We start from the raw sequence: 13,798 nt of genomic DNA, 5'->3' as shown, positions 1-13,798 counted from the left end.
TTCACAGAGTAGAGAAGCTTCATGTTGCCTCTCTTCAGTATACTAAAGATACGTTATTTCAGGCATCACTTGCTCTCATCTCTCTTGTTTTTCTTGAGATAATGTGCCTGCTGTAGTGTCTATTTGAACAGCTGGCCTGGATAAAGTTCGGGATTGCCTAGAAACCCGGGAGCAGCATAGCCTAACCCTTTGCCTGACCCATTTCAACAGTGTTAGAAAGACACTTTTTCTATTTCAAAAGCTTAAATTGAATTACGGGAACCTCTGAAACTTGTAATTTAAGCCCCTTGATTAAAAGGGCAYGAGAAGTTTGCTGAGGCAGGGTAAAACAATTTCTAGGAAATGCTGTAACTACACAAAAAGGTRGACATTCTATCTTTGTATTTCTCCTATGAATTATGAAGTATCAAATACATATACCTATAAAACAGATGCTAATTAACTACAACAAAATCTGATTTTTGTCTATAATGCAGTATGTTGTCAGGACAAAGAAGGCTATTGATTAACACTCAAAAACATCAGGCACCTGTGCTGATCATGGACTCCCCAGAGCCATGGTCCAGGCAGCAGCAGCCTCTCATCAGCACAGCCCTGCAATGCAGCAGCTTGGCCTCAGCACAGCACTTACCCAGCTTGGGTGGAACAGGCTCAGGTGGTTAGGGTCTCATTAGGGAGCGAGGGCCTAATGAGCAGGAGCTCCCATGGCCTTCTGGGTGCCTCACCAYTACAAAGAGCAGCTTTCAGGGAACAGAAGGTTTGGTTGGTGCTGCTGCTTTTGGAGGGCAGAGACTTGCCTGGCATAGGCTTGGCTGGGAGGGAGTTTGCCCAGCTTTTCCAGATCCTTTAGAGGAAAAGTTTGGTGCTTGCTTCACCTTTTCTGGCTGTACAACAGCTAAGGATGGTACAGCCTGGACCTGGTACAGCCGGGTGCTTGAGGGACTGCAGCTGGTGTCTGAGGTAGGGCCTGTTGCAGGCAGCCTTTCTTGTGCTTTGTGTTAGCACTGAAATTCTTTAGGGAGAAACTGCCTTGTATTGAATGAAGGGGCTTCCAGGTCTCTGTTGGGAGATACTCGTGGCCTCGCAGTGAATGCTCTGCAGCAAACATCTGTGCAGCCAGGTTTACAGCATGGACAAGTACCCCAAACAGTAGCAATGACCATCTTTTAAAAGGAAGATACAAATCTTCATGAGAAAATATTAAAGATAGATGTTTCTGCACAGTCTGTTTATTAAAACAGCTTGGTTTTTCTTTGTTCTGCTTCTGCTTAGTCTGTGTGTTACAGCCAGCTGTCAGGTTACCAAATTAAGACTCCTTCTGTGAGGTTAGAACTAGGGACAGACCTAAAGCAGCTGCACCTGAGCTTATGCAGGCCCTAGGGCAGAACAGCTTCTTGCCTGGCTTTGAATTACTTCTTGTTCTAGAAAACCAAGATGGAAGTGATATAGAAAGCATACGGTTTGTGAAAAGCATTATTTTGTTTTGAGAGCAATGATCTTCCCAAATAAGGATGAGCTCATGAATATGAATTTACAGCTGTTCAGCAGGGATGCTGCAATTTTTTACTACCAGTTTTGCAAAGTTTAGCTTGAGGAAAATTCCARGATGCTTGACAAGAAGTTACTAATGTTCCAACCACAGGACAAGATGTGGATAGAGTCAGGTGGGCTCAATTTAGTGTTAAATTCAGGCCTTTCTCAGAGGGCTGTGTGGGTTTAGCAGGGTGCTTCTAGAACCTCTAATGGAAGGTTTGAGTTGACTGTGTTCAATTAGATCAAATAGATTTCAAAAACCTTTTTAATAGCGAATAGCTGTAAAAACAACACTAACTTTTTGGTTAAGTAACAAGATTGTTTGAATTAACGGTGRGTTAAGGAAAAAAAATGGAGAGTCAGAGAACATGTAGAAAATATCAGTTTGACTTTCAGAACACCGGCTTGGATTAAATATCTAGGTTGTAATAAGATAAATTTGTTCAGATGACCTTTCTCTACTGTTCGTTAAAAGATGATTTCCTACTCAATTTTGTTAAACACCTGTTTTCTAGCATTAATAACCTACAGCAAAATCTGATGGCATTATGTTCTTTAATGCACGTCTTTCAGCAGCACAACTGTTCAACTTTAAAGAGTTCAGCTTCTTCAACTTTAAAAAGCAATGCACTGGTGACATGAAATCAGATCTTAAGAGTAAAACTTTAATAATTTTAGAGAAGCTTTTCAAAGAGTGATGAAAATATAAAAGATAAGGAAATATGCGGTTCCTTTATCTTATCATAAACTTAGAAGTGATGCATAGATGTTGTGTAATGTCTTTTTATCTGGAAAATGTTCAGTGGTGATTTACACTTAGTGGCTATATGCCTGTAAACATGATACTGGCTCCATGATATGATAAAATATTGCCTTTGAATAAGCAAATGCACACACACATCAGTGGTCAGCTAACATCAGGTTATGTATTTGAACCACAGTCTGAATTATCACAGAATTGAAACTCTTGGACTATATAGTGAAGCAAAATCCAATTCCAGTAATAGATACTGTTTCTTAAGTTGTCTTCTAAATTACTCAAAAAGTGTTTGTGTTTTAGCTCGCCTTTCTGGGTCTTTGTGTCAATCCCTAGTTCTTTACATTTGGACTCACTAAACACAGGTGGTGTTTTGTACTTTTTTTTTTTAATACACAAATCTGCTAGTGGTAGGAGGAAAATAAAAGGCATCCAACAGTTCCTATTAGTTATAGACTAGACAATATTAATTAAGGTAACAAATACCAACAGTTTGTCAGTCTCATCAGCTAGATATATATGGAACAGTCAAATTTGGAAATGAGAATGGAGGCCCAATGATTTCATACGCTGTTTATTAAACCAGGGTAACCTATGGCTGCTTTCGGACAAAGTTTAAAATGAAGAGAATGAGGAAGAAAGTGTTTGGCAAAAAGCCACTTCCTTAGTGGTGCTTCGTGCGGCTGAATTGCCTCATGATTGCTTCATACGGCTATGTGCAAAATGAGCTTTGCTATGGTTAGTGAACATGGGAGGAACTTCTCTGTATGTGTCTGGCCTAGGAAGAAATTTAACTAGCAAAGTATTAAAAACAGTGGCAACCAGCTCTAGCTTACAGGGAGGAAAGAAGCCTTTCCCTGAAGGATGTGCATTTAAAATAGAAACAGCTAATACAGAATAGCTCCAGTCTCCTAATTTTTTCCCCTTKTTGAGGGGAGGGGAAGCAGGTGAAGGGCAGAAACTTCCTTATGCTGAGAAGTAGGAGTCCTGCATACTGTAATTTCCTGGCCTGAAATTAGTATCTAAAATAGCTGCGGTAATTAGACAAATCCAGACTGAAACAAAGCTAGTTTTATAACGAAGAGACATTACTGGTATTTTATTTATTAACTTAAAATCACACAAAATATAACTGCACACACGAACATACATCTGATATTCCAAAGTCACTATCTCACAAATAAAAATATCTCCTGCTGTAACTCTTAGCAAGAATCCAGTTTGCAAATCGTTCCTTTGACCATGAAGGCATTAACTAATCAAAACCATTCAAATTCCTCTTTCTAGAAATACATAGATGTTCTTATAGTCACACAGAGTTCAGAGGCAAGCTCTGCAGAGATTCCATAGGCAGAACTCCCACAGCAACCTTGCCTGCTCTGTGTTGGCAGAGTAAGTTTTTTGCCTCATTTTTTACAGTTCATCATTGACACGCAAACTTAATACTTTTAAATACTTCAAACAAGTTTTGCACTTTAACAAGCATTTACAAAATGTTTACTAAAGATCAACATCCTACATAAAGGAGACCTCAAGGATATGTTGTTGCTACCATGCTACAATTTGCACAGACGGGATAAAAAGGCCATTGCTAGCTCTGGAAGGCTTAAACCGTTTGTTGATAGAGCATAAGAATATTAACCTGTGGAAGGCAGAAGAGGTCATAATTTCAGTGCAATTACACAGTCAGTGAAATTACCCATTCATGACTTTTGTAAAGTACATCATGATGTTCAGTCCAAAAGACTACTTTTTTTTTTTTTTTTTTTTTTAAGTATTGAACATTTAGTTCTTTAAGAACTGATTTCATTGGAAGTTTCCAAGCCATCATGTCTGTCTTCTATTGGTGATAGGAAGAACTTGCATAGGGACTTTCTTCATTTTCCTCCTCTCTAGAAAAAAAAATCATGAGATCAGGAAAACATGTATTGCATCTCAATAGCAAAACTGTCACAAAAATGCAGGTAACTGGTATTGCATAACAGAAATATTATTTGCAGTGCAACTGCAGCATACTATTTTTTGTAGGCATGCCAGGAATTCTCATTACTTTTCATGAATGGGAAGATGAAAACAAAGCTATAGTAACTCAGGCTAGAAATGGAATGGCTGGAAAATGCAACCTGAGCTGAGGCTAACTATTTTAAAAAGTATTTTCTGAAGCCCAGATAAACACCCTCCTGAGGCAGCTGCTTTCCAGCCACGTATACCCACAACACAGTTGCAAACATGAATTTTCTGCTTGTCTGAGGATGGACTCAGGTTCTAGAATTTCAAAGCTCAGGATGAGAGATTCAGCAGGTAAAACAGGAGAAGGGCTTTAATTTCCATAACTGTGAGATTAGGGTTCCTTTTACTTAATTCTTCTGGCTTTATTAAATGCTATAAATTAGATGCTGAAGAACTGCTGGTTTTTTTCATTTAATCCTAGAAAATCAAAAGCAAGTAACTTGTATCATCTGGTCTTGTCATACCATATTAAGCTCAAAGACATAAATACAGTCAGAATGGGGAGGGGGAAAAAATCTACTTCTCTGTTTATAAAAAGCATATTTAATTACATAGCTGTATATAAAATCTTAGTTTTAAGAGCATCTCGTTCTCTTGCACCCAAAGCTGTTATTGCAACTTACATAATCATTTTCTTTAGCAAAGAAGGAATTTGTTAATTATTCAGTACAAAGACATTCATATTTAAACACTTTAATATTTCAATACTTCAAGATGAATCAAATGGTCCAAAAAGACAGTTTTTATATCTTGATTAAATATGAATTTAATAAAGCAGTGACTGCTCAGCAGGAGAAAAACTTTTTTATGCTGCATTCTGAAAATGACTTTGTACTTTTTATTTTCACTTTCTGTTTCTTTTCAGGAAAATTTTGTCATTGCTCAACTGCAAAAGCTGAGAATACAAGTGCAGGCAGCTAAAATGTGGTAGAGTTGGAACAAATCCTCCTTATCAGAGGCTGCCAAAATCAGCTTCCTTTCCATCATTTTTGGAAACATTAATACAGTGCAAGACTGTTCTTGCATCCACTATGACATGACAGTCACCAAATCTTAGACTGCAATTAGCTGTGGCTCTTTATGGTGGATAGGAAAAGCAAGTGTGCAGAACTGAAGAGGAGAAATGCTGATGTTGTATCAGTAGGTATTTGGCTGACTTCAAAGACTATATTGCAAAAGAAAAAAAAAAAGAGAGCTTAAGTTGTTCATCTTCACCTTTAAATATGTATTTGGCCTATTGGTTCTTATAGGGTAACTGGCAGAATCTGGCAGAGGCCTGGCATGGGGGGTCCTGGACAACTTTTTGGGGCCTCTATGAAGGGGCAAGGATGTAAGATGTGGTAGTTATGTTTGAACCTAAGGGAAGCAGTGACTTGCTTTAACACACAGAAGAAAAACCTTTCTGTCCAAGGTCTGGACACACTGCAGGAGGCAGTAAGGGGTCTAAGCAAGACCAGGTTCTAGCCTGCTGTCCCGGAGAGCAGGAACAAGCCACGGGGAGAAACCTCCTAACCTTTTGGAGCTTTTGCTCCAAACCCATGTAATGATTAAGAATCATGTAGATCTTCAGAACTGCATGCATCAAGTCTTAAAGTCTGTTTAGCTGACTTAAAAATAAGCCAAGCTTTATACTGTGCAAGATTATATGCTAGTACCTCTGATAAGTGCTCCCCAGACAGCAACACGGTAATATGTTTACATTTAACGATCAAACATGATCTTTCCTCCCATTTTTTGAGGAACTTATAACAGCAATGTGGTAAGCCATGCTGCAATTTCCCCTTCAGGCAAAGGGGAAGGAAGAGCAAAGCATTCCAGTGCTTTGTGGTGKTGTCTTTTCCTCTTTGCAGCTCCCACTTGGCCCAGCAATTTGCAGGTGCAGAAAAACATCTGCTGTAAGCTTTTATATGCAGCAGGCCAGAGGAACAAATRGTAACAAATGGTAATCATATATTAGCTGAGTACATCAGCTAATAGCTTTAGGAACCCCCAAAACACCATTCTCCATAGATGGCCTCACATCTGTATTCTTTTAGCTTATGCTGGTGAATAATTGCTGGACAATTTAATTAGCCGTGCTATCAATTTCAAATGTTTCAACATGTTGCTCTTTCCTAGGTTTGGTTCTAGGCAACTGAGCAGAATACAATATCTWTCCTAGCACTGCCCAGCAGTAGTTGTGTGTCTCATATAAGCAATCATTATTGGTGTGGCTCTCATCAATTAACAAGGCGATCAAAATCAGTCATTGCAAAAGGTGACTGCAGAAAATTGAGATCTGACTTGGAAGCACCCCGTGTGTCTGTAGTGATCTACACCAGCACAGTGCTACCCTGACATCATAAGGACTCCAAGGAGTTTGCCCTAGAGTTCTTGTATTCAATTGCCTGATACAAGAAGCACTGCTGAACTCTAAATTTGAGGTTCAGCAAACTGGAATGTATTTAATACCATCTTGGACAAGCCGAAACACTGATGTATTTTCTCTAAAACTATTACAAAGTGCTCTTCTGTTAGATACAAATAAAACTAATAATGGATATTCTTCCCTAACCTGTAGTGCATGAGTACACTATACATGTTACAGAAAATGATATTGCACATCTGTTAATCTTTTCATAATAAGCTAACAAAAAGCAAACCTGGGCTGATGGCTCTAGGCTGTCTACACACAGCTGCACATAGGTAAATCTGCCTGCTGCAGGCACACTCCCAAGTGCTAATTTCATGCTCTCTAGAAGAAGAAGAACTCTCTAGAAAAACATGTTTACACGTAGATCTACATCTATGTTTACATTAAATCTCTAACAGCAAAAGGCTCTGTTAGTGCAAACAGAGCATTTCACAATCTCTAGCATCTGTCTACTTCCACAGATATTAAAGTTCTACATCTAGTGTATTCATGCCTCGTTTCCACCTAGCAGCAGTTTGCTTTTGTAGAAGACGTCAACTTCAGAGACTTAATCTACTTTGAGAGTGATGGGGGATTTAAAAAAAAAAAAAAAAAGCAACTTCAAGAGGTTAGGATTAAACAAGGAAATTCACCTTGAGCTTTTTTGTATTTCTAGACAATTTATAGTGACTGTGAAACAAACCTGTGTGGTTTGAGCAAAACTGAATGTATGTGTACACATGTATTCTTAGCAGTTTCTATGGTATGGATACCATGGTATGGGGTACCATGGTACAGAGCTGAATGGTAACTCAGTGGCCCTTGGAAACAGTCTCCTCTGGTCCTGTTCTCTGTGATGGCCTTTGCAGGCATTCACACTGCCCCTTCTGCCACCTCTTGCCACATCGAAAAGAGATGAACACAGTTAGACAGGGTAAGACAAAGCCAATTTTCATGCCTCAAAGTGAGTGGTGGTTGKGTGGAAGGTGACATTAGACTTTATCAGACATTTAGGCTGAAATGGACTTCTATTTGCAGCAGTAGCTCAGTGCTTTAAGTTACAACAGARAAAATGATTCGAGACTTTATCCTGAAAGATTCAGAAATACTTCACATTAAACTGTTACTGATGTATATGTGCTCAACATTAATGGCAGTCTAGAGGAAAATATAAATGAAATCCTGTATTTGTATAACAACTGCACATATAAGTAGTTATATGTATGATATTATTTCATTYGTAAAATCTGCAGGACTTATAATAACAGAATGGAAAATGACTTCTGAGATTAGGAGAGATCATTCATTTAAAATGTTATTTTTCTAAGCCTTAAAACACAGAAAGCACACCTGTTCCTCATGGTGGTCTGTGTTAAAACATTGTGGATGACAGTTCTGCAGAACTTCCTTATGTAATCCCGCATACTGGGATTTTGTCTGCCTCCTAAGGGAGTGTTCTCCTCAGTGCAGCAGTCAGATTTGTTAGCACATGTTGAAGTTCTGCACTGCATGTTTCATGACTAATAAAAATCTGTGTCTTATGCATAATTAACAAAATTACCTGCTAAATTCAAAGAGGGGAAAAAAAGTATTTTGTCCTTCTGTATCCATTATTCTTGGAGAATTCATAGCAGGCATCAACTTCCCAAACTATGTCTAGGCAGGGTAGGATACATACTAACAGTAACAATGTTCTATTTCTGCAGTGTCAATCTCTTGATATTGGCTTGGACTTGGACTTAGAGAAGCCCTCAGGATGATGAAATTAAGATGCTGAATATTGTAAGTGACATTTACCTGACAGTGTCATCTTTTAGTTTTCTGGCTGCTTGTTTGGATAATTTGATCTGCAAGTCCAATCTTTGTAGAAAGTCTTTGGCAGATAGTTCTTCTGGTGCAACGGGCTGATTGTCGGGCTCTTCAGGGCTGGGAGAAGAACTACTGTCATCCCGTGCTGCGGCCWGCCCTTCCTCGCAGGAAGGGGAGCTCTCAACAGTTTCATTTTCAGGAGACTCCAGTGAATTAAGTCCATTAAACAGTAAAGGTTTCTCTGATATAACAGGTATATTCAGGGTTTTCCTCAGAAATATACAGTCATTAGTGAACAGTTTATTTGCCCGTTTTATTTGTTCCATCTGAAAAAGACAGAAAATGTAAGTTAATAGGTTTTAGCACAGTAGACAATGCCACCTTTCTGAACCACCATGGTTAATTCCAGTTGCTATGAAAAAAAAAGTCACTTTGCAGCTGCAAGGACTGTCTTAAAGGACTTTTTGCATTTAAGATTGCTTTGGACTCTATGTTCTGTCTGAACATTGGTTATGCTGAGCCTTCTAGGACATACTGGTTATGAACAGCAAGTTCCACAATTTTCAGAAGAGCAAATTATGCCTCACCTATATTAGTGTTGACTTTCAGTGAAAAGTTAGYCAGTAAAAAGAATGGGAAACTCTTAAATGTTTTGTTACATGGTCGCACAAACTGTTAGCTTCACTGTCCAGTGAACTGAATCCACAGCAGGATCAACAGCAACATCTTCTATGTAACCATACAGGAAAGTGGCCACCACATAACTGTTAAACACCTCTTACCATTTTGGTTAGTGTTCCACGCGACCTACTTGCCAGCACATAATACCTCATGACAAAGTCCAGCTAAACGGGCTCTATCTTTCTCTCAGTACTAAACTCTGAAGCCCTGCTGCTTCTGTAGCTATGGAATTCCTAATGGCTTCTCAGATGTATTGCTTTACTGAATAAGAAAAGCTCCCAGTAAATCCTTACTACCTCCCAACTAACGAGCATATTCTTTAAGTAGTGAGGAATATTTCCCCTCCTCTTCTCAATTACAAACTATAAAACTAGTGCTGAAATAATTTCTGTAAGACTTTTGTAAGATTTTGTTATAATGTGAACTGATACTGCTAGGAAAAGTCCTAATGGAGTGAAAAGAAAGAAAAATCACTAATCCTTTGGTGACTGCAACAAGCATTGATCCCTAATCACTACAATATTGTAATGATAAATGCACTCTAAATAAAAYGTGCTTGAAAACAAGTGTGAAGAGAATTCAAAACACCTCTTGCCTTAGGGGAATCCTGTTTACTTCTATTAAACTAAATGCAGATGAACTGGATAAGAATAGTATCGTTAAGTCTTGTGATAATAGCAGCCTATATTAGTACCATTGTCTGGAACACTCTGATGGCTCTAAGCACTAGTCAGTTGCACTTTCAGACTTTAAAATATTTTGAGTTTGGTTCTTGGATCATGAACATTTTCTAAGGCTGATAAGCCTAAGGTGGTAGAGCACTCAAACTCTGTTCTGCCACTGCTTGGAATCCATCCCACTGCAAAAGAGAATGTCAGAGAAGAACAGGGTTAACACGTTCGTGTCTCTTACATTGAACCTACTTGTAGATGAAGCTGCTTAACTGAGGTACAACAGGGGGAAAAGAAGTTTTCCTGCTCTGGTATGTCCTACTGCAAAAGGTGAAAGGTGTCCTTGAATTAACTTTAAACACAGCCCACTCTGGCCTGAGAGTTGACTCAAGAAACCGGTGAAGACTAAGACGTGAATTATTGGCACGCCAGTCTGCTCCAGGCTACCTCCGTGGCCACTTCCAGGACTGGAATAAAGCACTGCATGGAGTGCACAGAAACACACATGCTGCAGTGACAGTATCTGTTCTCGTGCCACTAGATCTGTGCCTGCTCCACGGCTGTGGTGTCATCATGCAGGGATGCATTTGCTTGGGTTCTTGGAGTCCACAATCTTTATCCTATTCAAAGATTCTCCCTGATAAGGCTGGATGCATGGAAAAGGGACAGTACTTGAAAGGGTAAAGCAGTAAAGGTCAAGTACTGAGTTGTTTCTATCCAGTAAATACATGAAAATGCTGCTGTCTCTGGAGAGAGAACCCCAGCCTGTTATTGGAGATGGCCCAGCTGATGGCTTGGTTGGATTTAACAGTCCCTTTCAAAAGAAGAATAATTAAGATCCAGTGTTAGACCATAAGTTACCTCTTCAAATAAAAGCATTTTCTTACTCTTTCAGCTCCAGAAGCCTGGAAACTAAATTATTTTTAGTTAATCTTGCACAATACAGTATACATCTTACTGCGTGCAGGCAACAAAAGAAGCTTTGCCTGACTTGCTAGTGAGATCTATAGGGAATATTAAACAAGTCAAAAGCCAAGTGTAATTTCTAAAAGTCTAATTTTGAGACATTTCTAATATCTTATTTCTTTGAGTATCAAAACAATCTCTTTTAAAATGCTAGTTGGAGCCTTTCTCTATAAAATACAGTACCAAAGCTGAAACWTTATCCCTACTAGTCTGGGGGACCAGGAAGGGAGCTGATTAATAATGCAGTTCATTGCTATYCTCTCCCCTCCTTCACTGTAACTCTAACTCTGGTTACTTCTTCTGGGAATAACTTTTAAATATCATCTTGTGTCACTTGGAGAAGACTGTGCATTTCTGTGTGCTGAGTAAAGACGCAGGAGGAAACATTTGTCTCTCAAAAGAACAAACTTTAGCCTTTAGCAAATTATTTGATTGTATGTGCACTACATTCTGCACTCTCTGCAACTCTGTACAGTACATAGTCAGAGATGTATGGAGAGGATGTAAGTACAGTCAGAGATGTACGGAGAGCGGTTCAACAGTAATTTTCTCTTCTTTAACTTGATTGCTATTAGCTACAGACCTACAATAGTGAAGGCTGTAGCATGGCCATCTCTTTACTACTATGTGCCGAAGCTGATGCTTTTAATACTGTAGCTGAAGTTGCACTAATGCATAAACTGCTGCTGAACTCATCAGTCAAAACAGCTTCCCCAGCAGCGAAACAAACAGGGCTCATCCCTCTCTCCCCAAAGAGGTGTCAGTGTGTGATGGAAAACAATACTCCCCCTGAACCGTAAGTGCTGAACACGTGAGTATTAATTCCCTAATGTTAATTTACCCAAGGGTCTTCAAAGGAAGGGCTAGTGAATARCAGCCATGCACATTTAATGGTCGGTATCTGAAGGGAAACGGGTGAAGGGAATGGGAAGAGGACAAGCAAAGTGCTCCATCTTTCTCCCCAGTGTGTTTTCCTCCCTCTTAAACTGCCTGTGCTGTRTCATGCCAACCTGGGCATCGGGCAGCACGCCTCTCACTGCGCCGTTGCTACCAGTGACAGAAACCACATGGGGAAACTTCTAAAAACAGTAAYACCTGAGGCAGTCTAAGATAATTTTGCTGGTCCACATTATAGCAACCTTCTTTTCCAGCACAGTATAAGGGACATAGGGAGTAAACAAAGTCTCTTTAAGAGTGAATCTGTGTAGAGTGAATCATGTGAAGGTGTAAGGATCTTCACCTTGTGTTAAAATAAACATTTGTATATGGTGTGAAACCTGTCACAGCAAAACCACAATGACAGATTTCTGCTGACTTTGTATTTACTACCTTTKGGTTAAGCTGCCATGGAATTCCCTTTCACAGTTTAGGTCTACAATGCTGCTGTTTAGGYTTCCTATCAGAATGCTAGCAGCAACAAATCAAGTGAAAAATGAGATTAAAAACCAGCATTCATACTTTAAAAGCATCAGTAACACAGCRAAAGCTTGCTTTAGCCACAGTATTAGCAAAAATGTATGTCTTTAATACCAGATAGATCTGACCCGCAATTTCCCTTTATCTGAGAGGGGATTCCGGAGTGTTTTGAAACGCCCTTCTAGAAAACTTCCTTTTCAGTGATCTGTGTGTACGGATTTTTCACTCATACAGCGCAGCGAGCCAAAGCGTTTCTGAAGGAAGGCCGGAACGGAGATGAAGATCACTGAGACCAGAGGCTCCGGCCGGGACCAGTGAAGGGAACGGGCTCCGGCCGGGACCAGTGAAGGGAACGGGCCCCTCTGCGGCTCCGGGGCTGCGGAGGCCGAAGCGCTGCCGGGATGGGCAGCTCCCTCCCGGGGGACGGAACACGGGGCCGGGGCCCTGCCCGGGTTTTGCACCAAGGCAGTAACTTGTGTCCGGGGAGGACGGGACCATTTTGTGAGGGCTGGAAGGCCGGCGGGAGCATCCTTAGCCCTGCAGCGACCAGGAGCYTTTGCACTCACGGCCTGTGCATCACCCTGGGGTCAAGGCGGCCCAGGGCGAGCTGCTTCCCCGGGGCTTTCTCAGCGTGTCCCGGGCGCGGGGCGGGATTCCCGGCGGGAGCCCCCGAGGGACCGCGCGGGGAAGGCGCTGGCGAGGGGCGCGCGGCGGCGCCGCGGCCGGGCCGTACCGTGACGCCGTACTTGAGCGCGATGCCCTGCAGCGTGTCGCCGGGCCCCAGGCGGTGCTCCACGTAGCGCTCGGCCAGCGGCGCCGCCACGCTCGCCGTGCTGCCGTACGAGCGGGCCTTGGTGCGGGCCAGCCGCTGCGACAGCTCGGCCTCCGACTCCGGCCCGCCCGGCGCCTCCTCCCGCAGCGACTCGGCCATGGTGCCGCCTCAGCGCGGGCGCGGGGCGCCGGGCGCGGCGCCGGGCATGACCCCCCTCCCCGTCCCGCCCCACCGCGGCGGCGGCGGCCCCGCCAACGGCGCGGGAACGGGCGCTGGAACGGGCAGCCCCGCCGCGCATGCGCCGCACGGGTGGCRGCGGGCGCACGCGCGGGGCCGGGCGGCGCCACGGGCGGGAGGAGGGAGGGCTCGCTGTGCGCGTGCGCGGGCGGAGGGAAATTCCCGCCCTCAGCATGAAGGGCCGCGTGACCGCGGGTGCGTGAGGGAGCGGCGGGCGCAGCCTGCGGGGGCCTCGGCACGAGCAGGGGCCGTCCGTCCTGGCGCTGCTCCCCGCAGAGCCTCGGGGCCCCGCTCGGGGCCTGGCGGTGCGCGGAGCTCGGAGCTCGTGYGCAGGTGGAGATGGCGGTGGAGGCAAATGTCTGGTTTAAATTAGCCCTGTTGTTTTAGTGAACGTGCACTACACAGTCAGTGTATTCCTGACTGGTTACAGCAAAACAGTGAATATTTATTTATTTATTTTAACTGAGAAGTCTGTGCATTGGCTCTCTCTTTTGAAAGCTGAATTTATCTGTGTCTTCATGACCAAAGCTATTACCTGTTTATATGTGAATACC

The 13,798-nt window shown here is 42.3% G+C and overlaps 1 protein-coding gene across 1 annotated transcript; it reads right to left on the bottom strand.

The window, feature by feature from the left end:
• Positions 1-3,415: 3,415 nt before the first annotated feature.
• Positions 3,416-13,254, bottom strand: LYSMD2 (LysM domain containing 2). The gene is made up of 3 exons (XM_026045774.1): positions 12,969-13,254; positions 8,490-8,827; positions 3,416-4,182 (listed from the first exon to the last, which is right to left on the bottom strand). The coding sequence occupies exons 1-3, from the start codon at positions 13,164-13,166 to the stop codon at positions 4,131-4,133; spliced, it is 588 nt and encodes a 195-aa protein (XP_025901559.1). The 5' UTR covers positions 13,167-13,254; the 3' UTR covers positions 3,416-4,130.
• Positions 13,255-13,798: the final 544 nt, after the last annotated feature.

Source organism: Nothoprocta perdicaria, unplaced genomic scaffold (assembly GCF_003342845.1).
Source record: "Nothoprocta perdicaria isolate Ctin4 unplaced genomic scaffold, notPer1 scaffold_41, whole genome shotgun sequence".
NCBI lineage: Eukaryota > Metazoa > Chordata > Aves > Tinamiformes > Tinamidae > Nothoprocta > Nothoprocta perdicaria.
This window is presented reverse-complemented; position numbering and strand designations above follow the sequence as displayed.